Source organism: Argopecten irradians, chromosome 7 (assembly GCF_041381155.1).
Source record: "Argopecten irradians isolate NY chromosome 7, Ai_NY, whole genome shotgun sequence".
NCBI classification, from domain to species: Eukaryota; Metazoa; Mollusca; class Bivalvia; order Pectinida; family Pectinidae; genus Argopecten; species Argopecten irradians.
In genome coordinates this window covers 36,209,904-36,237,781 of record NC_091140.1, presented here as the reverse complement: position 1 = coordinate 36,237,781, position 27,878 = coordinate 36,209,904, and the positions used below count along the sequence as shown (strand labels likewise).

Genomic DNA, 27,878 nt, shown 5'->3' with positions numbered 1-27,878 from the left:
TCGTCTTTTTATTAATACTGTTACCAAACCCAATATTCATTCCCAGTGACTAAATAATATATAACTGTTTTGGAAATGTGTCAGAGAGAAAACGAGAACATCAAGAACACATGTGGATGGTACATTAACAAATACTAACACAGAAACTGCTGTTCGAGGGCTATATTCATATTTTAGAACAGTCTTTGCCCCAAGATGAGATAGTTCCACCTCCCCCCAATAGACATTAGAACTCCGTCCTAACAGAAGTCAACATAAACAAATAATCCATAATCAAAACCATCAACAAGCTAGACGGAAACAAGTCACCTAGCTAGCTAGTCCTGATATTTTCCATCCTTACTTTCTGATCGAGACAAGGGACGAAATATTTACTACACTTGAAATATTGTTCCAGAACTCATTAAATAAAGGAATGTTCCGGACGACTGGTGAAAAATATATCACCTACAGTTTTCTGTACATGTGTCTACAACAGTACAACTATATACAACTCAGCTTAACGTCAGTAGTAGAGGAACTATTTCATCAGCATGAATCCATACAAAGTAAGAGTCATTGTTTATGAAATTGACAGCTGATTAAATTGTTTACCTTTACCTATGATTACGTAACAACTACAGGTGTCACATTTCTTTTTCGTATAGCATTAACTAATCTTTCATTTCGCTATTTCTCAGAAATTATTCAAACCTACCTTTCTAATTGGTCTGTAGTTGTACAGATTTCAATATTTTGAAACTTTCGAAGAAAACTAAATGCATATAAAGTTAGTTCATAATTATGTGCAATGTCCATTGGCAAGGGAAAGAAGAGAAATGACCTACAGTGTATTTCTCAAATGACTAACAGGACCTTTTGATGGTGGGTATCAAAAATAATTTCGATAAAAGAGAAATGTGACAACACTAAAGAAAGATATGAAACGGTATTTATGTTACATTTTCAATTTTATTTGCAGGTTAACTTTAGAAAACTTGATATACAGTACATCTTATCAAAACTGACGCTTGTCTAATCCAGATCCCTATTCGGGCATAATAATATTTTCCTTAGCATGTAAAACCTATATAATCGGACAGGCCAAATATACTGGTCCTGGTGATATCAGGTTTAGGCAAGCTACAGTGTTAATGTTTTGCATGAATATATCTCATACATTTTTTTGTACTATCTACATGTAGAACGAAACAGTTCAAAAGTTATATTTTCACCAGAGATTATTGATCGTGTGGTAAAGTATGTTAGACAGTCATTTTATCTTACAAATCATACTGCCTCAATTAATTATAATAATATATTGTTCCTGTTAACTCTCCGGTGGTTGCGGTCGACTGGTTAAGGTACCAAGGCTTACTAGACCACAATCTTCAGATGAACGAAGTTGGTAATTTTGAGATTTGCTTTTTTCCAATTTCATGAAAGTTTTCATTGAAGTTGGAAGATACGGATGTGATTGCCAATACTGACAACGAACTTGTCGCCACGTACAACTATTGCCGTTGGCTCATTCAATCCGTCAGTTGTTGTCAACAGTTCCCTGACACGTGTCCCGTCCCCAGATATCTGTACGACATTGTGTGAATACCCACCACACACGTAGATGTTCCCCTCTCTGTCTACGTCTATTCCCCTTGCACCTATCACAACAACACCCATCTTCATCACGTCCGTGTGGTGTTTGTCAGCCGACAGTCTGGACACTACAGCGTCCCCAGTGGTGTTAGTATCAACACTGACGATACTGTCTCCCGTCACAGAGTCATGTGTCAGGTACCAACAGGTCTCCTTATAGTCATGTAACAGGTCAGTGGCCCCGTCCTGTATAAGACTGTATACTCCTCCTTTGTCATCACTGACAACAAACCTTCCGCCGTTGTAGGTAATACCATACAAATCTCTGGTTGTGTTGATGATACGTAACAGCGACAGTTTCTTGTCCTCCACTTTAAAGATACGTACACCGATCCCATTGCCAGTGACAGCAACAGAAGTGTCGTTAACCAGACACATATCACGTGAGTTTGCTGGAATGTTGACCTGATCGAGGTACTGTCCTTCATCTGTAAAAAGCTTTATCTTATTATTGCTGCGGTCGCTGACAACAATATTGGTGTCCGGAAGGCACACAATTCCACGTACCCAGCAAATAAATTTATCTCCTCGAATCTTTACATTGAACTTTCCAATCTCCTTCACCTGACGTTCTATCAGAGGCACAGACAGGAATCCAAGATCAGCAGGGAAACTCCGTGTCTTTTTTTCAGTAACGCCTTTCCCAACATGTCAGCGCCTGGAGTACCGGGATCAAGAACTTGATGATGAATACTAACTGACGTAAATGACTCTTGCATCTCCTTGATCAGGTCCTTACACGAGTCGACCTCGGCCTGACCTCTCAGGTACGATACCATTGCCTCGATGTGGTTGTTTTCGTCAGCAGCTTTGACCGATGTTTTCAATGTATTCAGCATCCCATTCATAAGACGTTCACATTGTCGTAGCGAAGCCTCGATGGTCATTTTTTCCTCTTTGAATCTTGTCACTACTTTATCTGTGACGGCCTTCTGAAGCTCATCAAGCTGTTCCTCGATCCTTTGGCGCAGATCTGTAATGCTCTTCAGAGCTAAATCTTGATTGTGTACCAAGGATTGAATCTGCTCATCAAAGTCCTTCACAAACGACTTCATGACCTCTGACCCCTTTTTCAGCAAGTTCTTCATGTCTTCTAGTTTTGTCTCATTTTTCAGCTTCTCTAGATATTTCTTCGCCTTCATCACCACTTCACACTGTCGGTGGTATTCAATTATACATTCGTTACATCCGAGTTTTCTGTGATCTTCGCAATACCAGATTATTGTTCCATTGTGTTCTTCACAATTTGGAGTCGATTCCTCTGGTTTTCTGTGGCGGACATCGCACACGCTTACATCTATGATATCACAATTTCTGTGTAGAATATCATGATATTGTACTTTACATTCCTCACACAAATCTAGGTCCAGCGTCTTACACCAGAATTTGGCTGGATTGGTAGGAGAACCCTTTGTCTGGCAGGGTGTACAATAGGGAACCTCAGACGTACGTTCTTTGAGCTGGATAAGGTCCTGAATCACGGCATTAGTCGGGAACTGCTCTGCCCATTTCCCCTTTGTTTCGGCTTGATTGACGGGAGCGGTCATCTTCCGACAGATCGGACATGGAAATGACGTGTCCGACACCCTTTGCTCGGACAGTTCCCTAGTGATGTAGGTTCCAAGACATTCCTGACAGAAAGTGTGAAGGCAGGGTAAGGACTTGGGTTGTTGTAGTCTTTCAAGGCAGATTGGACACTCAAGTAAGTGTAGGTCAAGTTCTGGTAGGCGTCCGCCTTCCGCCATTTTGAAGAGATCTAGACTGATCTGAAATATAATTATAGTAACAGTTACAATGTAACTAATACTGGAATGAATACTGACGGGTAATGAATTGTAATTTGGTGGTTTATCGTTACCATTTCGGAATGATCAACTTAAATAAAGTTCGATTCTCAGATCAACGTGTATTTATATTGCGAAAACTACACCATGTAAGTCATGATTAAATGTGAAATTGAAACGAAATTGTAAATATATCAATTAACGGATTAAATATAAAAAACACAACTCAACAAAGCATGACAATTTATTGACTCGTGCCCTATCTGGGCCTCGAATTCACGTTCTACGGCACCCAATCGCCTAGCCAAACATACCAGCGCATTCTACCACTGCGCCACATCCACATGGATATTAATGAATACAAAGATTTCAGGCCCTTTGGGCCATTTTAAAATCACAAAAGGAAAAAGCAGTGCCATGTAAAGGGACAACTAGACGTAAGTTTCAGGAAAATAGGACCGTGGGCAGTTTCTATGGGATTTTTAACATTAGCTTGAACACCACCTTTCCATCTATACATACATAAGGCATAAAAAACACGAAAAAAATACAGTGCATTTTTGTGTTGTAACTAACGTTCACAGGGCATCATACATGTTTGTCTGTCCATTTGAAAGATTGTCCCAGCTTAATTCAATGTGTCAATTTAACGTGTCAATATAATGATGTCAATACCATAAGAATCAGTTGACCATATTTCAGTGATATCAATGTGTACTGTCAATAAACCTTTAACCAAGTTACATACATAATAATCAGAGAAATTGTATATTCTAATCGGAAATAACGAAAGCGGAACATTGCTCTTTGTCTTTGTCATCTCAAAACATATTCTGGTGACATTTTCTGTCTATGTGTAAATTAGTTTCGAAATTAAAATCCGGGAAAACAGATCTTGAGTGACTTAAAAATAGAGAGTGCAGGTAGCAACGGACCTTTGTAAGAATTATAAAGCTGTGCATTTCCATTTTATATTTTCAGAGTCCGATGTAAGTGAAAATTAGTCTATAGGTATGATTTAGATGCTAAATATCATGGTAACACCTTTGAAAATATTTGTTGTCATGATAACAAAACGGAGGCCTCTGATTTGCTGAAATTTACATGATGTCAGATTGTCAGAATTAAATGAAAATTGGTATATAAAGGTTACGAGGTATGCTGAATAATATGGTATCACTTTCAAAAAGTTTGGTTGCCATGTAAAAAAAATAGAGGACTCTAATTGGTTGAAATTTAGATATTATTAGATATAAGTGAAAATTGATACACGTGTGTTATGGGGTATGCCGCATGAGATAGGAACAGTTTTAAATACATTGCTGTCATTGTAATTAATTAAAGGTTCCCCATTAGTCAAAACTAAGATTGTAGTCTTTGTGGTGCTTGCAATATGTTTTTAATAAACAAATTATATTTGAAAATCAAATGTAACACTATTTCCCTCTTTAATCATTTTCAATTCAATTTAAAATAGTTTTTATCTACATCAGAGGGATGGATAATCTTAATTTGTATCTGTTGAGTTTATATTTCTTTCCAAAACTTATTTGATTTCTGATGTTAAAAAAACTATTTGCTTCACCCTAGATCATATCTAGTTGTTAGTCTTTTTGTAAGGGGAAATGCAAGAATAAAAATGCACTGATTTTAGAGTATATATTTTAGTTTACAAATTTCTATTACCAATTGCTTGTTTCATTATGGTATATAAGATCAATTTTTGATTTACAGTCATCTAGGGCAAATATCTATCTTTTTAGAAAATTCCCTTGGATACATTTCTGCCAAATGCTATTTTCCCGGATTCGATTTTTTTTGAAAAAGTATCAGTTATTAGATTATACCTATAGCATGTTTTTAAAATGATTTATATATATCCTCAATTTTCAACATGCCAAAAATTTTATTTTTTCTGCTTAAAAATCAGTTTGAAGTAAAAGTAATTAGTATATTATTAATGGGTATAGAATAAAGAATGAAGTATCTTTAACAAAACTAATTGAATAAAAAAATGTTCAAAAGGTGGACACAAGGGGTCTCCTTCCACATACCAAAAATATCGTTAGAAGACATCATTTAAGGCCCTTAATGACTTTTCAAAAATTCTTAATATAAAATGCACATATAAAGTACAGGTAATCATTATTTCATGACTTCGAAATAAATGAGAAATACATTTGGAGCTAGCTTGTTTTTTATGAAATGCTGATCAAAAATATCATACAAATATATAGTATTATGCTTGTACATACGTAGCCGAAGGGAGGCAACTCCTGCTGACAAACATTTAAATGTCATGATCAAACATCAAGATATTAACATACAAAAATGTCCAATGGGAACAGTACTATACTAGTTTAGTATTGGGCGATGATAGGTTACAAATAAGTACATATATATGGATATCAGAATCCATATTTTACACCCAAATATAAGAAATATGTCCCTATATATGTATGTACTTTCGGTTTGTATAGCCTCAGTACAGTCTTCTGATTCTGTTGATATTGTTTATGTTTCTTTCTACAAGAAACATAAATAGTATAGCTTGGATTAAAGATAACATTTTCTTTATAATGAGAAAATCTAATTTATATTTCAATGAAACAAACTGTAATTCGTGTACTCACCACATATATAGATATAGGTCCTACAGGAGGCGTACAGTAGCACAGGGACTTGTAACGTAGGTTGTGAGAAAGTCTGTTGTGTATACATGTGTACTAGGCCTATATACTATATAAAAGGACAAGGGAACCAACGGATCGCTTGGAAGAGGTACACCTGCCTCTACAAAAGTCGCCGGTATTCCGTCAAACATGGATAAATATGTATATATTTAATACTAATATATTCTTAAATAAATTTTCGATACGGAAAACACAAACTTCAGACACGAAATAATATATTAACATACCTTTATTTCATCATGAATGTGGAAAATGCAGTCAGATATCCTCACTGTCGTTATGCATGTCCAGTGAAATCTAGGTCAAAGGCACTCATATTCCCTTGTAACAAATTTTGTATGCATTCATTTCACTTTCTGGTGATATTTTCCCATTGCAAATACAAATAGGCTATCTCCGATAACGCTTTCATTAATCCAATCCAACAACTAAGCGAGGAATCACACTTTTTTTATCCAGCACTCGACTCTTGTTCGTATAATCCGCCATATTGTAATTGATGATGGGTACCATTTTAGTGTACTCGCCCTTACCCGCTACTGCACTGAAATCTGTACCCAGACTCTGTATAAATTAAGTTTCATGGTTAAGGTTCTTAGAAGTACCTTTATTTGAAATACACGTATCATTAATTGAAGAATCTAACTTAAGTCGAGACTCTAATCTTTACTTTACCGTTACCACATTAATATTGTAGCTTTTAGTATACAGGCACTGTGTATATGGGGTTTCCAGTTCGGGTCCGGGTATGGGGTACACAATATCCACTCAAACGTGTTTAACCTAGATTTCAGTGGACAAGCAAAACGACAGCGAGGAAATCTGACTGCATTTTCCACGTTCATAGTGAAATAAAGGTATGTTAATATATTATTTCGTGTTTGAAGTTGTGTTTTCCATGTCGAAAATTTATTTAAGAATGTATTGGTATTATATATGTACATATTTATCCATGTTTGACGGAATACGGGCGACTTTTGTAGAGGCAGGTGTACCTCTTCCAAGCGAGTCCTTGGTTCCCTTGTCCTTTTATATAGTATATAGTACACATGTATACACAACAGACTTTCTCACAACCTACGTTACAAGTCCCTGTGTACAGTAGTGTGTGGGGGCAGATTTCAATAATAACAATCGGGCCGGGATTTCCAGAAATCTCTTGCACGTTGGTACATGAAAACTCAATCGGAATATCTCGGAGAAATTTCCGGCAAACTTATGAAATGTTTTGTGATATATTTTTTTTCTCAAAGATTGCCGGACCTTTCTCTGAGATGTTGCCATTCACGGAAACTTTCATGAAATGTTACGATTAATGCCGACATTGGACACAAATAGTACGATATAACCTATATATATCAGCCGTGACGTCACTCGTGGTTTTAGGTTATCTGACCCCTTATTCTCAATAACGTATATATAGCATGCTGTGCTCACATGAATGACCTCGACCTTCATTTAAGGTCACAGAGGTTGAATAGGCTTAAATCTTTAAATGAAATCTTGTGATAATAACTAAGAGGCCTAGAGACATGATATTCGGTCTGTAGCATGCTGTGATAAAGGAATACAAAGTTTGTTCAAATAAATTCATAATAATGACTTTAACCTTCATTCAATGTCACAGTGGTTAAATAGGATAAAATCATGAAAAGACTTTTTAGCATGTGAATAACTCAGTGACCTAGAAACCTGATATTGGGTAAGTGGCTTGCTGGAATGAAGGGTTAATATATTTTGTTAAAATGAATGACCTTGACCTTTTCTAAAGGTCACATGCTACAAATAGAACAAACGACTTTTTATGAATAGCTAAGAGACCTTGTGACCTGATGTTTTATCTATGACATGCTGGGATAACCCCTACTAAGTTTGTTCAAATGAATGACCTTAACTTTCATTCATAAGGTCGCAGAGATCAAATAGGATACAATTTTCAACAACTTACTGGACTTTCTGCGTAATTGATTTCTACTATATGTTTTATTGTATTTAATATTTAGACCGTTAAGGGCCATTTGTATGACAGGTCACGCCATGAGACGCGAGTAACCCGAGAAAGCAGTAATAACATAAACATGTTACTCACTTGTGACATGCGTGACGGAACACAGTCACAAAGTAGGGGACAGTACATTTTGCCAAACCAATTAAAATTCCCAAATGTGATGTTCTTTTACCACTATGTTAAGACTAAGATGTATATAAAATAAAGGGTCCAAAGGAATGTGTAACGGAATACAACGAAAACACACGACAACAGCCAGTCAAAATTATTTCTCTAATATCTTTTGTTAATGTGAAACACGTGTTATTCATATATATTAATTGGTTTTACAAGTACTTTGTGGCTCTGTCCAGTAACTCGTGAAGTGAGTAGGATGTCATGTTATTTTTGCCTTTGTCAAATTATCACATCTCATTCTACAAGCGGTTTCCGATGTGGATATAACGCCAGTGATAGTAACCCCTGGAGTATCGTGGTAACTTATCATACAAAAATGCAAGTGGCGGTTGATATCAGTCATTGTACCATGCCCATCGTCTTTTTTTTATACTGTTATCTACCCATACGTCATTCACGTGACTAAATAAATATTATAACTTTCTTTGGAAATGTGTAAGAGAGAATAACGAGAACATCAGAACTTACTATTTCCACAAGTGATAGATATATCTTATTATCTCATACAGTATAACTTGTCTATGTGAACATGGAACGGGACAAAAACAGTTTACTATTTGTTCGGTTTTTATACAACAACATAAGGTGACCGGTTTATAGAGGATATAACCTAATCACAATATGTTCACATGGAATGTCATCAGAAGAGGTTTTTTTTATTACAGGAACACAAGCATTTAGAAGTTTTCCTAATTGCAAGAATGTACATGGTAGAACACAGAATTCCACTATCCACATATCTTCATACGATTATCTTTGTTTTGAGGTGTACTGAGATAATTTCTACTGTTGTAGCGGATGAAAGATATCAACAACAAGAATATTTTATCATCCTTTATTCTGACTCAGGTGGCGCGTTGGAGATATCTTTTCCGCTACAACAGTAGCTAGAGGTGTACAAAAAAAATGCGCGATCCATTTCTCTCACAATGCTGCACTTGATTGCGTTCAAAGTTATTGTGGACGAGTGGGAAACTAACTGTTATTACACGAAAGACAAAATAGTATTTTTATGAAAACGCAAAAGTAGACGGCAATATAATATAAATTATTTAATGATCAGATAAACTCGTGAAAGATTTTATCTTATCTTGGTATATTGTTAAATTACAACGGCTCATTGGCTAAAAAAAGAAAAAGTTAGTGACCAGGCAAAGAAAGCACTGATGCATTCTGCTATACCAAATTAGAACGTTCCTTATCAATAGATTTACATTTGAAATTATTTGACTCTCTTGTATCCCTATTTTGTTGTTAGCTTGTGAAATTTGGGGATTTGAAAATGTAAGACATTATGAGAAAAATTCATTTGCAATTTTGTAAAAAAAAATTCTTCATGTTCGATCGAAACAGTACTCTAATTTTATGTGTATGGAGAAACTTGGTAAATTCCCTTAGAATTGGAAATCAAGGTACGGATGTATGTTTGGCACAAAGTAATTACAGGGGGAGATAAAACTCTCCAGTGTATTTTATCGCCTTACATTAAGATGCAAGAAAACGATACTACAGAATTTAAGTGGTTGGGCATATTAAAGCACTCCATAATGACACAGGTTTTAACAATTTATGGCATTTCAAAATACATGTACGATGAATTGAGCTTAGTAAGTTTAAAAACTTGCTAAACGGGTTTATGTGATCAATATATTCAAATTGGTATTCTATGTTTGATACATCGTTCTCGCGGACAATTCTACGGTGTGTTACATTCAAATGAACTCTCAGAAGTTATGTGTATTGTTTTATTGTTAGAATGGACCGTCACCATGATGATATAAAAAATAAATCGGAAAAATATAAACATGATTGATACCTATGCTAAAAGGAGGGGTTCCATGCCAACAAGAATTCAGCCACATCATTTTTTATGTTTCTTTATGCTTGTACATTAGTTGCCGAAGGGAGGCAACTCCTTGTTAACCAACATCAGAATGTCACGATCAAAGTACATCAAGATATTTTGAATGATATACAAAAATCAAGGATAACGTCATTGAAAAAAAAATCCCATGGAAACAGTACTTTCTTAGTTTGGTATATGAAGGACACGATGATAGCTAATATCTAATAGTCCATACATATGTTTGTCGGAATCCATAATTTACAATAAAATATATGAAATATATCCCTACTTTCGGTTTGTATAATCTTCTGTATCTGTTGATATTGTTTGTTTCCCTCGAAAATAAACAGGAATCATATACCTTAAATTTAGCATACCTTTATGACAAAAAAAAGATCAATTTGATATATTAATAAAACAAAGACTGTAACTCCTGTACTCACCACATAAGTAAGGTAGATCCTACGGGAGGCGTGTGCCTTGACAGACTTTAGTCACAACCAACATATTAAAATGAAGATAGGCTATCGGTGATTTCCGACAATATACGGAAACTTTTCCGAAATGTTACGATTAAGGCCGACCTTGTATACTCACATTCTCGATACTCCAGGGGTTCCGATCACTTGCGAAATAGTCCAGGGGTGTAGAGATCGTAAGTGATTGGAACCCCTGGAATATCGAGGATGGGATACTCATTGATTCCTTTTAATTCTACAAAAATGCTGAGGTTGATCCCCGGTCGCATATAGTCAGTGTAGAGAAACATTAATATTAATTTGTAAATAGTACATGTATACAGTATCCCTCCCTGTGGTTGAAGTTATGCACTAATAAGAACTACGGTTTAATATAACGTTATATACAGGCGCTAATTTCGAGGATTATCTCGTCAAAGATCGTGTAAAAATATCGGGATTCTTGTCAAAAACTATACACCCCTATCGATGATGGACAAAAAGCTGGCTGATTTTTTTTAAGATTAACTGACTCTTTTAACAGCTAATATGAATATTTGTTTTAAAGTTATACCTCGCGTACATTTCCCTTTGGATAACAATATATTGTACTCTTTTAATCTGCTACATAGATCTGGTATTTCTATCATCTCAGAGATTCGGAAATAAAACTTACAGCCCGCCAGTCATGAGAAGACTTCATTAACTTGTTATGATTAGGTGACACAGATGTGCGTTTATTTTACACAATGAACCTTCAGAGTATAACATAGAAGTTTTATTTCACTTGAACTTTTTTTAATGCTTGACAATACTCGTAACATAGCAATTTACTCGCCATAATTTTAATAGCTAACTCTCGTTATTATTTTTTTTTGCCTAAGAAATAGTTTATTTTATCATTAATAAGTGCCCAAATGTCATCTAGAAACGTCTATAATATCAAATTTTCTGGGGAACCTACGTGAAGGGGTCTTCGTCCCCCCATAACTTCCTCTGGTCAGTCTGGATTCACTCATGATGCCCTACCTAGCCTTTCATCCACACCAGCAAGCATTGTGAAAAGAGATGCAGGTGTCTTTTTTTGCAAATTGGTCCATTGACAAGGCGTCCAAAACACGCACAATGCAGCATAGTCCCTTAACCTGTCTATATTACATTGAATTAGACCTTTTTCATTTTTTTTTTTGCCTAAAAGTCTACATATATATATATATATTAGGAAAAAAGAGAACTTTTTAAATTCTCATAATAAAGGCAGGTTCAGTGGACTACATGCAGCAAAAACCTCTGAAAATGATGAACAACTTTCCAAAGAAAATAAAACAACTGTGTTGATAAATGACGATTTATTTCGCAAGCATCTTAACATATATATTCCAGAAAAGAAACAGATCTAAAGTCGTTTATATCAATATTTTATCATGCATTTTTGAAAGAAGCTATAAACACGTTCAATAGTTTTTTCCAAAAATAAAAAAAAATCAGTTTCTTTTCAGTGTTACTTATCTTTGTGAACTTAAGATCGATTCAGATCTATCAATAAAAACAAAAGATCTTTTGGTGGTTTTGAGACTGGTACTGATGGAGTTTAAAGCATGCTGATTATACAGGATGCTTTAATTTTCTGAACCCATGATAATGAAATAGTCTTTACTATTAAAACGTCTTGAGTTTACAGACTTAGCCAATCAAAGATGACGTTACAAAAATTTTGGTTCAAACTGAGCCAACCACAGATGATGTTACATAAGTTGCAGTTCACACTTAATTAGCCAATCAAAGATTATGTTACATAAGTTGCGGTGGAGACTTTGCCAATCAACAATGATGTTACAAAAATTTCGGTTCAGACGATGACGTTACATATTTGATTGGCTCTGTCTAAACTTAGATTGTTTCATGGTCCTGGGTACTGTGGCCTGTACAAATATACAAATTCGTTGTTAATACCAGCTCGAGTTTCCTTTCACCTCGACACCAGACATTGACAATCCCACAACAATTAAATAGTGTGTCTATCAGTCAGAAAACAAAAATAATATCTGTGTCTGGTGTCAGACAAGGGGAATCTCTTACATCTACATAATTAGTGATCATATATATGATATTTACAACTTAATTTTGTGCTTTTGAGGACTCATAAAAATATATAAAAGCTCGTCACCCTTTCAATGACAGACTTTTCCCAAGGGAAGTAACTCCGATAGATCTAAATGTTGATATAATGAATGGATGAATTAAATAAATGCTTGATACATTTTCAACATTCAATATCATTTTGATAGATTCTGGGTTGGAATACATATTTCAAAACTCTGTGATGCTGAAGATCATTGTAATTGATGTACATATCTGCTTAAAGAAGACTGGAGAATTGAGAGACAAATTATACATGTACATTATTGTATATTTGTATGATTAAAGGCCCACTAACATTGCGAAACAAAAATTAAAAGTTTCTTAAAAACAATATTAATGTACGAAAATGTATACTAATTATATGAGAGGATGTTATAATACCAACCAAATGCAGGATTCCCAGCACAGGGACCTGGCATGAAACCATACAATAATATATATGTATACCACTGATTAAACAAATTTGTGTGAGGTCCCTGTGATTTCCAGCATAAATTTTGTTAATCAGTGAAAATTAATTGCGGCTGGCACAGTGATAATCAATCGACACACAGTAATTAGGACGACAGTGGAAAACATAAAACGATCCGCGTTATGAAAATTAGCATTAAATTGTTAAAGATGCTCCACCGCCGACAGAGCATAAATGATATTCTTCATATGAACAATAATTGGTGTTTAATCGTGTATATATATGCCTAATTAAAACAAAAAATAATATAAAATAATTTCTTTCGCCTTTGGTGCATGCGCAATCATTACTTCATTCCATATAGGATATAGTGTCACGGAATTTTTTCGGGATGCAATTAATTATTTTTCATATTTTGAACTTTAATTAAAATTAGAAGCTCAAACTTTTTAACGGTAGTAATGGTGTAAAGTAAGTAACTTTTGTAACTGAAGTAAAATACTAAAACGTCTGCTCCTGTTTTTGATAGTGAAAAAATACCATTTGTCAGCGGTGGAGCCTCTTTAAGAATGTGATGGTAAGCGTAGTATTAACTTCATAACTTTTGTGACTCTATGAAATTATCAATTCCATTTTTCATTCTCATTTTGAAAATTAAAAGCCATTTTGGAAAGGTAGTGGGTCTTTAAAAGCAATGTGCTTTGCAATTACAATTTTTGAAAAGTTCATATTAAATGCAACAAATTCAAATTACTCTATATTGCACCATTTTAATATATTACAAATGGTAATATCAAACGTTAAGACCTAATCACAAATGAAATTCAAGGTCATGACATGTACTACATCATACTGATTCATTCACCCCTGAAATGTCATAATGAACTGTTCCAGCCCTTGAGTTGGGAGAGTTTAAATGTGTTTTCAGGGGTGAGTGAGTTAACATTTCCATTCATTAAACAAGATGGCCCAATTGTTAAAATCATGATTAGGCAAATCACGGTTGGTTAACAATATCAAAATTGTGATGAAAATAATTCCAAAAGAAAATATCTGGGCATGTAATTAAAAACAGCTATGGCACATTATCGACCACATACTTTTATAGCACAGATCATATCTGACCATAGCAAACAAAATAGCACAATGTACACACTACATTACAAAATATCTCTTTTTCTAGTCATTGTTAAATCTCATAAAAGTAAAACCGATATGTTTTTGGTATTTTCACCCAAATACTTGAATCCAAAATTCGTAACCTGAGACTTATTTCTACTATATCTATAATAAAGCTGACATTCTACAAAGGTCTGGAAATAAAATAAATAAATTTATTTAGTATGTATTTCAAAATACTATTACTAAGGGACAAGTAAGACAACCGCTATGTGTGCCTTCTAATACAAAGCCATCACAAGCTTACTGTTATTCCTGAACAAAATGAATTTTTTCGTAAAAAGAAACCTAACAGGAAATTGATGAATAATTTAAATATTTTATCAAAACAGATCTCAAAAAAAGATTCTAAATAAAATAGATAAACACTGAAAAAATAAATAAACAAATGCTGTTCATGTTTAACTAAATACATTATCTCAGCATACCTTGTGGTAGCTGGTGGCTAACACATTCAACATTGTATGAAAGTCTGTATGTAATTTGTTCAAACATATCAGCTCAGACCAGTACATTTCTCACTTAACAAAGAAACACAATAACCTTTTATCATGGATTATAGCACTTCGTAATTGTTTTGAAATTCACTAAACCACTATATGAAATATGGTCAATGGGTCACTGAGCTAATGTGGAACTTGAGGACATATAGGTGACAGAAAATATACATTTTATCATATACATGCAAGTCCTATGACTTCAGATAAACAACTCTATAGATTATGTTTCAAATCTCCTGCCTATGATAGAATCATGTATAGATCTGTGAAGAAAACAGTGATATTTCAACCAGAAAAAATATGACTGATCAGCAAGATGCTTGCTGAATGCTAACCATCCAAAACATTACATCAATATTTTGCTATGAAGATAGTGACAGAAATAAATTTGCTTACAATTCATTTCACCATGCCTTAAAACAGGCTCATTAGTATTAATCAACATTAACGACAAATGGATATCTTCGGTTAAGAATGGAAGAATGTTTTTGCTCCTGTTATTTTTCAAAATATTTGCGTGTGTTGGCCCAACAGTTTTAAGGCAGTTTAGCCAATAGACATCCATTTTCATACGTAAAATAATCATAGTGTAATGTTTGTAGATATATATGATTCTTGAATTTGACTTATAAAGGAATTAATGAGAGTATTGTAGGAATGTTTAGTTATATATTTAAAACATATTCTTGTGATGTTTCTGAGACATTTCCTAATAGTTGTCTGGTACAATGACGTCGGCGAAGGCACACTGTGACTCTATCGCGAGGTTGTAGTTGTCTCCTTTACCATTCATGTAACTGCTTGTGACGATACGAAACCATCCACGCTCACCCTAGAAAATAGCAAAATGTCATCAGTTGAGGACTTTCCAACTCCAAATCAGATATTGGTAAAAGTGCTGTTAGAATGAAGCAGCACAAACATATAATACCGTATTTGTCCCAATAAACACCCAGGGTGTTTTCTTACTTGAAAAAATTAAAAGGTGCTGATTAAGACAAAATTATTGCAAACCTATACAGTTTTAATAGCTTGGGTGTTATGTCAATTGAAATTGAAGCCTCTTAAGGAAGAGGGGCGCTTATAGGGACATGGGCGCTTATTGGGTCGAATACGGTAGCAAAAAAGCTAAGAAAAGCATAATGGTGTATGTACAAAATGAAAAAGAGTTGTAGTTAACAAATCAATCAGCTAACTTTTAATTACTGACAACCTGATTCCGCAGCCTTTACAACATTATTGAAATTTCAAAAAAAATATGAAAATGATATATCTCAAGATGCAGAGAAACAAAAGAAAAAAGGCATTATGGAAATTAACATATTTTGTCAATCTAAAATTATTCAGGACTTGATGGTTTATAATTAAGAGTAAGCTAACAACTTTTGCGACTCTGTAAATTTATCAAACTCATTTTTACAGTTTTGTTATATATGTGCTGTAATTTTCATACTCACAAATCAAAATGAACTTTTATTTAATATCTTATTCCCCACCAAAAAATAACATTTGAAAATTACTGAACTTAAAATGCACAGGCATTAATTTTACAAGTATAAATAAAAGCTACCAAAAATCCTTATTTTTACATCTACAGTACTTACAGCTGTTGTCTACAATTTCATTTCACATATTTTTACAGCGCAATAAGTAATTGTAAAGTAATTTTTGTTGATATGTTTCCATCTAAATGTATATAGATGTTTGTCTGGTCATTTGAATAATTTTCAAAGCTTTATTCTTCAAGCCTGATGGTTTTCAATAGATTCCCGAAGAAAAAATAACATATCAAAATATTCGCCCAGACACGGCACATATAACTTTAAAATTCAAAATCTCTTTCGGAAACATAGTGTGGCTTTAAATCCCTGACAATACATCTTGGTACTTACCCATGGTTCGCCCCAGGAGTTCCTCACAATCCAGTACTCAGTGTTGGTCTCTTTGTCCACTCCCCATCCGACCACTGACACGAGGTGGTTGATCTGTTGTACAAATACATATTCGGATAAGTAAAAATAATTCCAAATTGAATGCAACTTTCTTTCTTGTGCAATTTACTTTCGAGATTTTCGTAAATTCACAAAAATTTTTATATCTGCCCCTGTTAATCATGTTAGAAGGTATTTTAAAATTGTGATATTTAGTACCCGCAAAAGAAAGCTGATTTACAGTGGACAAAAAAACCAATGTAATAACAATTAAAAACACAATTAAATACAAGTTTGAACAGTTGTTTTTAAAATGAAAGGAAAGTAAAAACCAAATAGGGATCCTCTGAAAAGACTTCAGAAAAAAAGCAATGAGAAAAGGTTGAGTTGTTATGAAAACGAAATGTACGTCTTCTACTTTGTTTCGAATGTCTTTGTTTTGAAGATAAACCATTCAAGGTTCAATCTGAGTTAATTTATTAGTTTATTTATTCCAAACACCACAGAAAAGACTCCTTCATTTCCCTAATCTTTTGTCTCCTAGCAAATTAAACATCTATAGACAAGATTGGTTAATGGGAGGCAAGTTTATGACCATTTCAAAATATACCTTATAAAACCAGCGATAGTGACTACCTCTGTATAAAGACCAACTGCTTTGTATGACCACTTTCTTTAGATCCCAAATGGCCAAATATTTGATTTCAAACACAATTTGGCATTTGTAAATTGAGGCATCGTGGCTATATGAAAACCATATTTTGTTTATCCTTTGGGTGAAAGTTACACAGATTTGACTGAAGTACCCATGAAGCATGTTGACATTGACCTTATTTTGCATTAAATACTGCCTATACTTATGACATGTGTTTAACTCCTTCACCCCTGAAGACACATTTAGGCTCTTCCAAATCAAAGACTGGACCAGTCCATTATGAAATTTCAGGGGTGAATAAAATTTGAATAAAATGCCATGGAGTTAATTAGCAATGACTGATATAAACTGATATCAACGCATATGAAATATGCAATGGGGTCATTGCAAACTCAAACAGTAGTTTTAGATGTACAAAGGGTAGACAACTTACCATGGGGGATGTGTTCTCCTCTTTGTAGACACCTCCTGTGTATTCCTCAACTCCGTCAGTCACCATTATACCACAGCTGTAGCAAAATAAAACATACAACTCAACAATGCAGTTCTCATGACTTAATATTGTAAATGCATAAACATTGTGACTAGATTTTTAAAGGCCCACTACCTTTCCGAAATGAAACAATGATAACATAATAAAATTGATATGAATGGCTTAACATAAATAGGATATAACATTTCTTGTTTTTTGATGAATATCAGTTTTATTTCATCGAGTGAGGTGGAAACTTACTCAAGTGCGAAGCACGAATGAAAAATATCAACATTTCCATGTCATGAGATGAAATATCACTTATATTCATCAAGTAAAAAGTTATATTCTAATTATTACATTTTTTTCTCACTTCCCTTGCGATCATTACGTCGTATTTTGGAACGCAAAACGTCCTTTTTCTACCCCAAAATTTGATATCATTTTCACTTAAAAACTAATAATGTAACAATCAAAATTATATTTTCACATTTCACTTCATTCTGATTGGTCAAAAGCGAGTGAAAATATCAAAATTGATTTTTTCATTGGAGTTAAGTATCTCTTTTATGTTCACCGTAAATTTCTATTAAAGACCTTTGTTGAAGTCCATATGGTATTATGTCGCCAGCGTAGAGTAAATAATGACTGTGGGCGCAGCCTGAAAGTCATTATTTTAAGTTCTACAAGAGCGATATCACACCATATGGATCAAAACAAAGGTCCTTAATTCTCAAATTAGGTATTTATTGTTTCTTTAACAAATGTCAAAAACAATCTCTAATGTGTATTAATTACAAGAAAAACATTGGTCAAAGAACGCCACCCTGAAGAATGCAGCATTTAGGTAAGGAAGTTCTCGCTCAAATGGATATTAACTCAGTGTTCCTAAAAATGGAAACGTCAAGTCATTATGCTATATGTTGCACGTCACGTGACCATGTATCAGCCAATGAAAATTGTACAAAATCTGAGCATATCTAATATACTCGAAAAATGTATAATACCAAACAAATGTAAAATTTCCTTGCACAATCTGTTATCGGTAAGGATTCATTTAGTTGTTTTGTCGTCTGGCACAGAGATAGTCAATTAACACGCGGTAATTAGGACGTCAGCAGGAAATAAAATAGACTAACATAGATAATGAAAATTAAGATTTTTATTAATTTCAATTAAAGTTTCAACAGTAAGCTAATTATAATGATGTTTGTAACTCTACAATATTATCAATATCACTTTAAAAATTTCATTTAAAAAATTATAAGCTATTTAATAAATGTAGTGGGCATATAAATAATATATTTGTACCAAATGAGTTTTACTAGGTTGAATCTAATTTACCTGATGGGTCCGTTCTTGTAGATTTCGGCCATCATTTTGTCTCTCCCTGTCACGCTGTCATAATCTCCGACTTTCCACAGTGTATAGTTCTTTAACAAACTGCACTGGCCGAAGGTGGAGCAAGTCCCGCATTCATTGAACGGATCACAAGCTATGAAAACCAACAGATTAATATTCGTGATTACAATGGCGAGACAATCACTCCATGAAAACCAACATCGTGATTATAATCATTATAAGAAGCAATCACTCCATGGAAACCAACATCGTGATTATAATCATTATAAGAGACAATCCCTCGATGAAAATTAACATCGTGATTATAATCATTATAAGAAGCAATCACTCCATGGAAACCAACATCGTGATTATAATCATTATAAGAGACAATCACTTCATGAAAACCAACATCGTGATTATAATAATTATAATCTTGAGACAATCCCTCAATGAAAACCAACATCGTGATTATAATCATTATAAGAGGCAATCCCTCGATGAAAACCAACATCGTGATTATAATCATTATAAGAGACAATCACTTCATGAAAACCAACATCGTGATTATAATAATTATAATCTTGAGACAATCCCTCAATGAAAACCAACATCGTGATTATAATCATTATAAGAGACAATCCCTCGATGAAAACCAACATCGTGATTATAATAATTATAATCTTGAGACAATCCCTCAATGAAAACCAACATCGTGATTATAATCATTATAAGAGACAATCCCTCGATGAAAACCAACATCGTGATTATAATAATTATAAGAGGGCAATCCCTTGATGAAAACCAACATCGTGATTATAATAATTATAAGAGGCAATCCCTTGATGGAAACCAACATCGTGATTATAATCATTATAAGAGACAATCACTCCATGAAAACCAACATCGTGATTATAATCACTATAAGAGACAATCAATCCATGGAAACCAACATTGTGATTATAATCATTATAAGAGACAATCAATCCATGGAAACCAACATCGTGATTATAATAACTATAATCTTGAGACAATCCCTCAATGAAAACCAACATCGTGATTATAATAATTATAAGAGACAATCCCTTGATGGAAACCAACATCGTGATTATAATAATTATAATCTTGAGACAATCCCTCGATGAAAACCAACATCGAGATTTTAATCATTATAAGAAACAATCACTCCATGAAAACCAACATCGTGATTATAATCATTATAAGAGGCAATCCCTCCAATTTTTGGGTTTTTTTCTGTTGCATTTAAATCCAGATTTTCATCACAGGGAAATAAAATTTCATTAAAGCAACTTAAAATAAGTGTGTTTTTTATCAAATAATTAAAATAAACTATTTAAACTGCATGCATATTTCATGGAAAGCAAATCCAGGGTTGGTTACAAGTACTTGATACTGATAAACAGTGCATATATGGGTGGGTGCTATCCCATGCTTGGTTTTCAGAGAAGAAGTCATTTTATATGGAAATAGCCAAATTGAAAACCCTTTTGACCCCAGCCCCTCAGGCCCCCCGTGGGTCAGCCACATCATTTGTACAATTTTGAATCCCCAACCTATAAAGATACAACCATTGCATTATGAGTGCTATCTCATGCTCTAGTTTCAGAGAAAGAAGTCGTTTATATGGAAATAGCCAAATTGACGCCCATTTGACCCCCCCCTCAGGCCCCCCGGGGGTCTGCCCCATCATTTGTACAATTTTGAATCCCCACATTATAAGGATGCTACCATTCTTGCATTAATGGTTGCTATCCCATGCTTGGTTTCAGAGAAGAAAGTCGTTTTATATGGAAATAGCCAAATTGAACCCTTTTGACCCCGCCCCTCAGGCCCCCCGAGGGGTCTGCCCCATCATTTGTAGTTACAATTTTGAATCCCCACCCTATAATGATGCTACCATTGCATTATGGGTGCTATCCCATGCTTGGTTTCAGAGAAGAAGTCGTTTAATATGGAAATAGCCAAATTGAACCCTTTTGACCCCGCCCCTCAGGCCCCCGAGGGGTCAGCCACATCATTTGTACAATTTTTTAATCCCTACCCTATAACGATACTTAACCATTATGCATCACTATGAGGTGCTATCTCATGCTTAGTTTCAGAGAAGAAGTCGTTTATATGGAAATATAGCCAAATTGACCCCATTTGACCCCGCCCCTCAGGCCCCCCGGGGGTCAGCCCGCATCATTTGTACAATTTTGAATCCCCTTCCTATAAAGATGCTACCCATTGCATTATGGGTGCTATCCCATGCTTGGTTTCAGAGAATAGAAGTCGTTTATATGGAAATAGCCAAATTGACCCATTTGACCCCGCCCCTCAGGCCCCCGGGGGGGTCAGCCCCATCATTTGTACAATTTTGAATCCCCACCCTATAAGGATGCTACCATTGCATTATGTGGTGCTATCCCATGCTTGGTTTTGTCAGAGAAGAAGTCGTATTATATGGAAATAGCCAAATGGACCCCATTTGACCCCGCCCCTCAGGCCCCTGGGGGGTCAGCCCCATCAATTTGTACAATTTTCAGTTAGTAGGCCCATAAGGATGCAACCAGCAAAATTTTGTTGAAATCCAAAAACCTGCGTTTATGGAGGAAGCAGTCGATTGTTGACGTACGGACGGACGGACGACGACGACGACGGACGACGGACTACGGACGACGGACGCGGGACGCCGGACGCCACGGTATGGCATAAGCTCACCTTGGACCTATCGGACCAAGTGGAGCTAAAAAAAACAGCACCAAGTTAGTTGCTTTGATAGGGCAGGGATCAATCTAGGTTTTGGGGGAAACTACCCTTTTTCAAAATAGAGGAAGTTTTGCGAAATATAGGGGAATTTGAACTTCTTATTTTAGTCCATAATTATATTAATTTTGACGAAAAAGTACTGTAAAACAACTAATTTTATTTTTAGATTTAGTAAAGCAAGATTTTAAGCTCAATAATGAAAAATTTGAGTTAATCATAAAATATGTAGTAGCTGTATGATATTTGACAAAATTTGCAAACAAATGTCTAAAAAAATTAATGAAAAAAAAGTCACAGGGGAAACTGTGTTACAAAAACGGTCATTTTATAGCTTCAAATGGGGAATTTTTAAATTTTCAGGGGAATTTTAGGCCAGAGGGGAATTCATTTCTTGAGGAAAAATTTACCAATAAATGGTAATAAATCTGAGCTAAATTGATCCCTGCAGGGCGGCCCCTGATAGCTCAGAATGTATACTTTGGACTAAATCTAGACTGCATGGCCATCAGTTTCTAGAATATTAAAACCATCATTTAAATTTTGCTTTATTATTTTTGTCTCTCCTACATGTCTGTTTCAGGGGCATGTCCAGGGGGAGATAACCTAGTGTAGACTTCTGTTGAGAAAGTCTCATCAACAGCTTAAGGTCTGGTGACCTGTCTAGACTTAAGTCAAATATAAAAGGAAGTAATTTAAGTCCACTTTATTGACAAAAACATGATCTTTCTCATATTGTACCTTGGTCCTTGGCCTGGTAGTTGTTGCAGGTTTCATCGGGAATGCCATGTTTGTGAGCGTACGAGTAAACGGGTAGGTCATCGCCTCCATGACAGGTCCCAGCATTACCACAGTCTAGAACATGTTGGACGGATAAATAGGCAGATGGCCAGGCTCCCTTCCTCTTGATGTTTATACGATCTGCCAGAGCACTGGTCGACCCCATAGCCCAACAAGAGCCGCAATCTGTGTGAGAAGACATGAAATAAACGTAAACTTGTCTCTAAACATTTGTATAAATAAAAATGTATTTATTTGGTTTGGTTTCATTAGTTTCTCATCATATTACCAGCCAGGGTCATTTAAGGATATGTAAAATTTAGGTGCAGGTGAAGAAAAGCCGGAGTAACCGGAGAAAAACCACCAATCAGCTAGATTAGTCATAACACAGTATACCAGGCAACTAACTACCCCACATGGGATCGAACTGACAACCCAGAAGTAGAGGGCTTGTGGTAATACGTAGGTAGATCTTAACCACTCGGCTGAATTTTTAAAAAAAAATTCTATTTAACCGTTGAGATCGAAATTCTTAGCCAATTAGAATGACAGTATAATATGATATTTAGATATGCACAGTGTTGTTTGTTGAGGATCATGATAAACCCCCAGAAGGACTAGGTACTTACACTGAGGTATGTGTTGGTTTCGAGTTGTGCTACAGTAATTGATGCCATTTACATTTCTCCAGTCCCAGGTTTCAGGCAGGGTACTCATGTCCATGTACTCATGAGGACGGGGATAGGTCCTAAAATAGAATACATTTACAAATATACAGTCGCTACTCATACATGTTTCACACCAAAATCAAATACCTAATTAATGCTACACGATAGCTATAGGCTATACATACAAAAACAAATAACCATTTATACATTATAGCCCGTTTCAATGAGCCCTGTTGACATCATCCTCGACACTGGGGTTACGATCACTAAAACTGGAGGCAAAAGAACAGGTAATTAAGTCATTTGATGTACATCAAAAGAGCGGTATAACGGTAAACTGTGGTTGACTTTGTGACTTTGAAGTAGAGTGTCGTGCTCTCTGTGGTCTTTAAAGAATTTTTTTTTGCAGGCCTGTGATTGGTTCAGATTTGTTTCCCTGAGCTACGTAGTTTTAAATATGTTTCACACTAGGCCTACTGTACTGGATACACAAAGCTAAGAATGACAACCACTGTTATGTTAACTGTACATGTCATTCTAAAGGATATCGAAAAAAACTTTTTTACACTGCATCCAGTTTCCCTTTCAAATTAAGAGATTTTTATTCCCATCCCAGATCCGGTTTCGTAACATACTCACTTGACCGGGTTTATCCCAGTTCTGAAAGATCTGTCAAGACATCCCTGCTTCCTGTTGAACGAATTAGTCTTAATCCTGCTGTTTGTTTTTATCTCAAACTCGAAAACTTTCGCCTGAACTATAGTACAAATTATGGACAGGGCTAAAACAATACGATCCATGTTGATGACTAAAGAGTGTTTGACCCGCCTCCTACTGTTGTTTTGGTCACGAGACTACAATAAACATCGCTTACAACATTGAGCAAAAATCAACAAGATATCAAGACGTTTCGCCCCGAAGACGATTAGTCATAAGACGGTTCGCCCCATAAACACTGACGTTTCGTTCCATAGACATTGCCAGGAAAATCAAAGCAAAGAAAACATCATTATTAGCTGAAATAATAATAATACTAAATGCAGTGATAAAGTTATCCCTCAAAACATCAAACTCACATATTTGACTACTTTTCAAAATTATTATGGGGAGAAAGAGCGCTCAGAGACGCATTTTTCTACACATCTCCGCGATTGTAGCAAACTTGAATTATCCGTTTTTTTGATGGTTTATAAGTAGAAATAATCAAGTTTTTTTTTTTTTTTTTTCTCTATGTAACTAATACAATATATAAGTGTGCAAGTACATTATATTCTTTAAAACACTTTGATTTAAATGTCTATATAAAAATATCCTGCCAAACATACTACGAGCATGCACAAACGGTAATGAAATAATAAATTACATTGTATAATCATTTCTTGGAAAAAAAATATATTTTTTGTTTAATGGTATTTTGATTATGATCGATTTGTCCTATTAATTTATCCCAAAATATTATTTTCTCTTTTCATTGTAAACTACATACATGTATTTCAAGTGTTAAAAACGATACCCATCATTTGAACAATAACTGATGTTTAATCGTGTTTATATATGTATCTAATTAACATTAAAGTATATAGAAAGTAATGTTTACTCTTGGTGCATGAGCAACAGTACTCCATTCCATATAGACTGTCACGGATTTGATTTCGGGGCGCAATTAATTATTTTTAATATCTTTATCTTAAGTAAAATAAAAATAAGAAGCTCGAATTTTTCAATAGTGGTAATGGGGTAAAGTAAATATAAGTAACTTTTGTAACTGAAGAAAAATACTGATTCATCTGTTCCCGTTTTTGATAGCGAAAAATTACCATTCGTCAGTGGTGAAGCATCTTTAAAGATTTAATTGATATATATATACAGTATGATCTGAGGTATATCGACAAGACAAGGCCTACCAGTCGGACATCAAAAATACATCTCCCATTAAAGGCCCACTACCTCTGCAAAAAAATCTTTAAAACAATAATAATATCAGAAAATGTATTTTAATGGCCTAAGATCATGTTTTAGCCCCAACCAAATACAAGATTCCGCGTTTAAAGTACAATGTATGTTACTTGTATGATTCATGCCGCTGGCGCAGCGCAGTGATAATCAACAGACGCGCGGTACTTGGTACGACGGCGGGAAACATAAAACGACCCGCGTTATGAAAATTAGCATTATATATCTATCTAGATTAAATTGTTTAAAAGGTGATGGTAAATGTAGTATTAACTGTAAGTTAATAACTTTTGTGACTCTACAAAATTATCAATTTCGTTTAACATTCCCATTTTAAAAATTAAAAGCCGTTTCGAAAAGGTACGTAGCGGCCCTTTATAACATCATTTAGTGGAAGAGTTAAAGACCGGGGAAGCATGACTCGTTATGACACTCAAAGACTCCAGGGATGAGAAAGTAAGACAAGTAGGAGTAGAGGTGAGAACAGGAAGGAGGTGGTCAGCCAGCAAGGCTGTATCTGAGGCAGAGAGCAGACTTCGCCACAAGGATATTGCTGGGACAGTCTGTATAGGGTACAGGCGTTGGGAAGAGGTCAGAGAACCAGGTGGAAGCCAATGTAACAGAAAGAAGACAGCAAGTTGCAACGTAGAAAATGGTGACTTCAATGTTTAATAAATGTATCTGTCGATAATTTTTGTGTGATATACATGTAAATAAAGAAACAGAAGAAAAAAAATCGTCTATACAATGCTGATTTATCACATATTTGATAAAAATCTTCAAAAGTTTGAGGAATCCTAGTTTGACAATTTGTATTAAATTACACTTCTATTAAGTATGTTTGCCACTTTTTAGCTATATTAATATTTTTAATGTTAACATTTAACCTTAACATTTAACCTTATTTATACATTATATGCACCCAATTTTATTTATCATTTATTTATTCATATTTTCAAAGCAGAACATCTTATTAATTATTATTAATTAATAACTTTTGCCTTGTTTATGTGTATTTCCCTCGCTAAAATGCATTTGGGGCGAATTGTCAGTCCTTATGCATGGGGCGAATCGTTTTGTAGTTAAACGACTATGGGGCGAAAACGTCTGGTGAAATTGCTTATAACCTTCAAAATAAATTATCGATATCAGGGGAAAAAAACTTATGATATAGACAGGTGTCGCGCATTAGGATCGTACCTGCTCGACAACTCCGCTGTCATACTAATAATATAAATACAGCTTGATCAAGCCACATATGGACCGTCAGTCACTGACTAGGCCTAGTTAGTCACAATGATATATACATGTGTATATAGCATCACAGTTTTAAAACTTGAAAAAGCGACTTTGGTATGTTGAGATAAAGAGGAAAAAATTCACCCCACTTACTGCTTGTACGTTTGTATTTACAAAAGATCTTTTTGTAAAAGAAAAAAAAATAATGGCCACTGTAACGTGAATAATGTCGTAGGGTCTAATTAAGTACTACAAATGTATCTTTACGTTGTAAAAGGGTCCATCCAGGGTTTTTTTTCTTTTTTTTTTTTTTTTTTTTTGAATGTAAAACGAAGTTGACAAATTCATAGAGAAGCAAAGGCTATTAACTTATCATTAATACTACGCTTGTCAACATATGTCGAACAATTTAATTAAGAAAAATCAAATGTTATTTTCATAACGCGGGTCGACTTATGTTTCCAACCGTCATCCTTTAAAGAGACTGAAATAACAACATTGACACCATAACGAAATAAACACAATTTACTATTGTGTTTGTTTTTTATCATTTAATTGTTAAAAAAAACCTGCAGGGCCATGATTTTAAAATGTCCCACATGTCCGACATCTCAAACTATACACTAACGAACTAAATAGCATCACAGTCTCAATAGTACGACCCTGAAAGGCCCATTAACTTTCCGGAGCAAAATATAAAGATTTGTTAAAAACGTTAATTACCTCAGAAAATATATACCGATGGCCTAAGCTGAGGTTACAACACCAAACATATGCAAGATTTCCTGCGTAATATATGATAAAAATGGAGAGTCATTTCGCTGTTTTACCGTCTGCCGCAGTGTTATTCAACTACCGCGCGGTATTTAGGACGATGGGGGAAAACATAAGACGACCCGCGTTATGAAAATTAATAATGTATTTATTTCAATTAAATTGTTTAGGAGGTGATAATAAGTGTAGTATTAACGTTAAGTTAACACCTTTTGCCACTCTACAAAATTATTAATCTCGTTTTACATTCCCATTCTAAAAATCAAAAACCTGTTTCGGAGAGGTATGGTGGGCCTTTAAGTTCTTAACGTATCTACGTGACCATTGTGCTGTTTACTTATCGAAGATGACTACCTGGAAATAATGACTTCTTATCACTTCGATGCTTTGTATTCACAAATGTAATCTTCATTATTGTTTTATCGACGTCTATGTATTTCATGTTTCAACTGATGCGTACAT

The 27,878-nt window shown here is 34.8% G+C and overlaps 3 protein-coding genes across 3 annotated transcripts in view; all 3 read right to left on the bottom strand.

Annotated features, from left to right (window-relative positions):
• The window catches only part of LOC138328285 (guanylate cyclase soluble subunit beta-1-like), a 93,804-nt gene extending 83,145 nt beyond the window's left edge, over positions 1-10,659 (bottom strand). Inside the window, exon 1 of the mRNA XM_069275027.1 lies at positions 10,587-10,659. The gene's annotated coding sequence lies outside the window, so the exon portion shown is untranslated. The remainder of the gene's footprint in view (positions 1-10,586) is intronic.
• Positions 920-6,098, bottom strand: LOC138328284 (E3 ubiquitin-protein ligase TRIM56-like). Its single transcript, XM_069275025.1, is given in 3 exon segments — positions 920-2,273; positions 2,276-3,401; positions 6,053-6,098. Coding segments are annotated over 2 exon segments (1,950 nt in total). The 5' UTR covers positions 3,381-3,401; positions 6,053-6,098; the 3' UTR covers positions 920-1,428.
• Positions 10,660-11,935: 1,276 nt separating the features above from the next.
• LOC138328280 (cathepsin Z-like) lies at positions 11,936-24,318 on the bottom strand. Its single transcript, XM_069275019.1, has 7 exons — positions 24,090-24,318; positions 23,412-23,530; positions 22,744-22,968; positions 19,237-19,387; positions 17,854-17,929; positions 16,727-16,819; positions 11,936-15,666 (listed from the first exon to the last, which is right to left on the bottom strand). Exons 1-7 carry the CDS (start codon positions 24,248-24,250, stop codon positions 15,544-15,546), a joined length of 948 nt encoding a protein of 315 aa, XP_069131120.1. The 5' UTR covers positions 24,251-24,318; the 3' UTR covers positions 11,936-15,543.
• Positions 24,319-27,878: the final 3,560 nt, after the last annotated feature.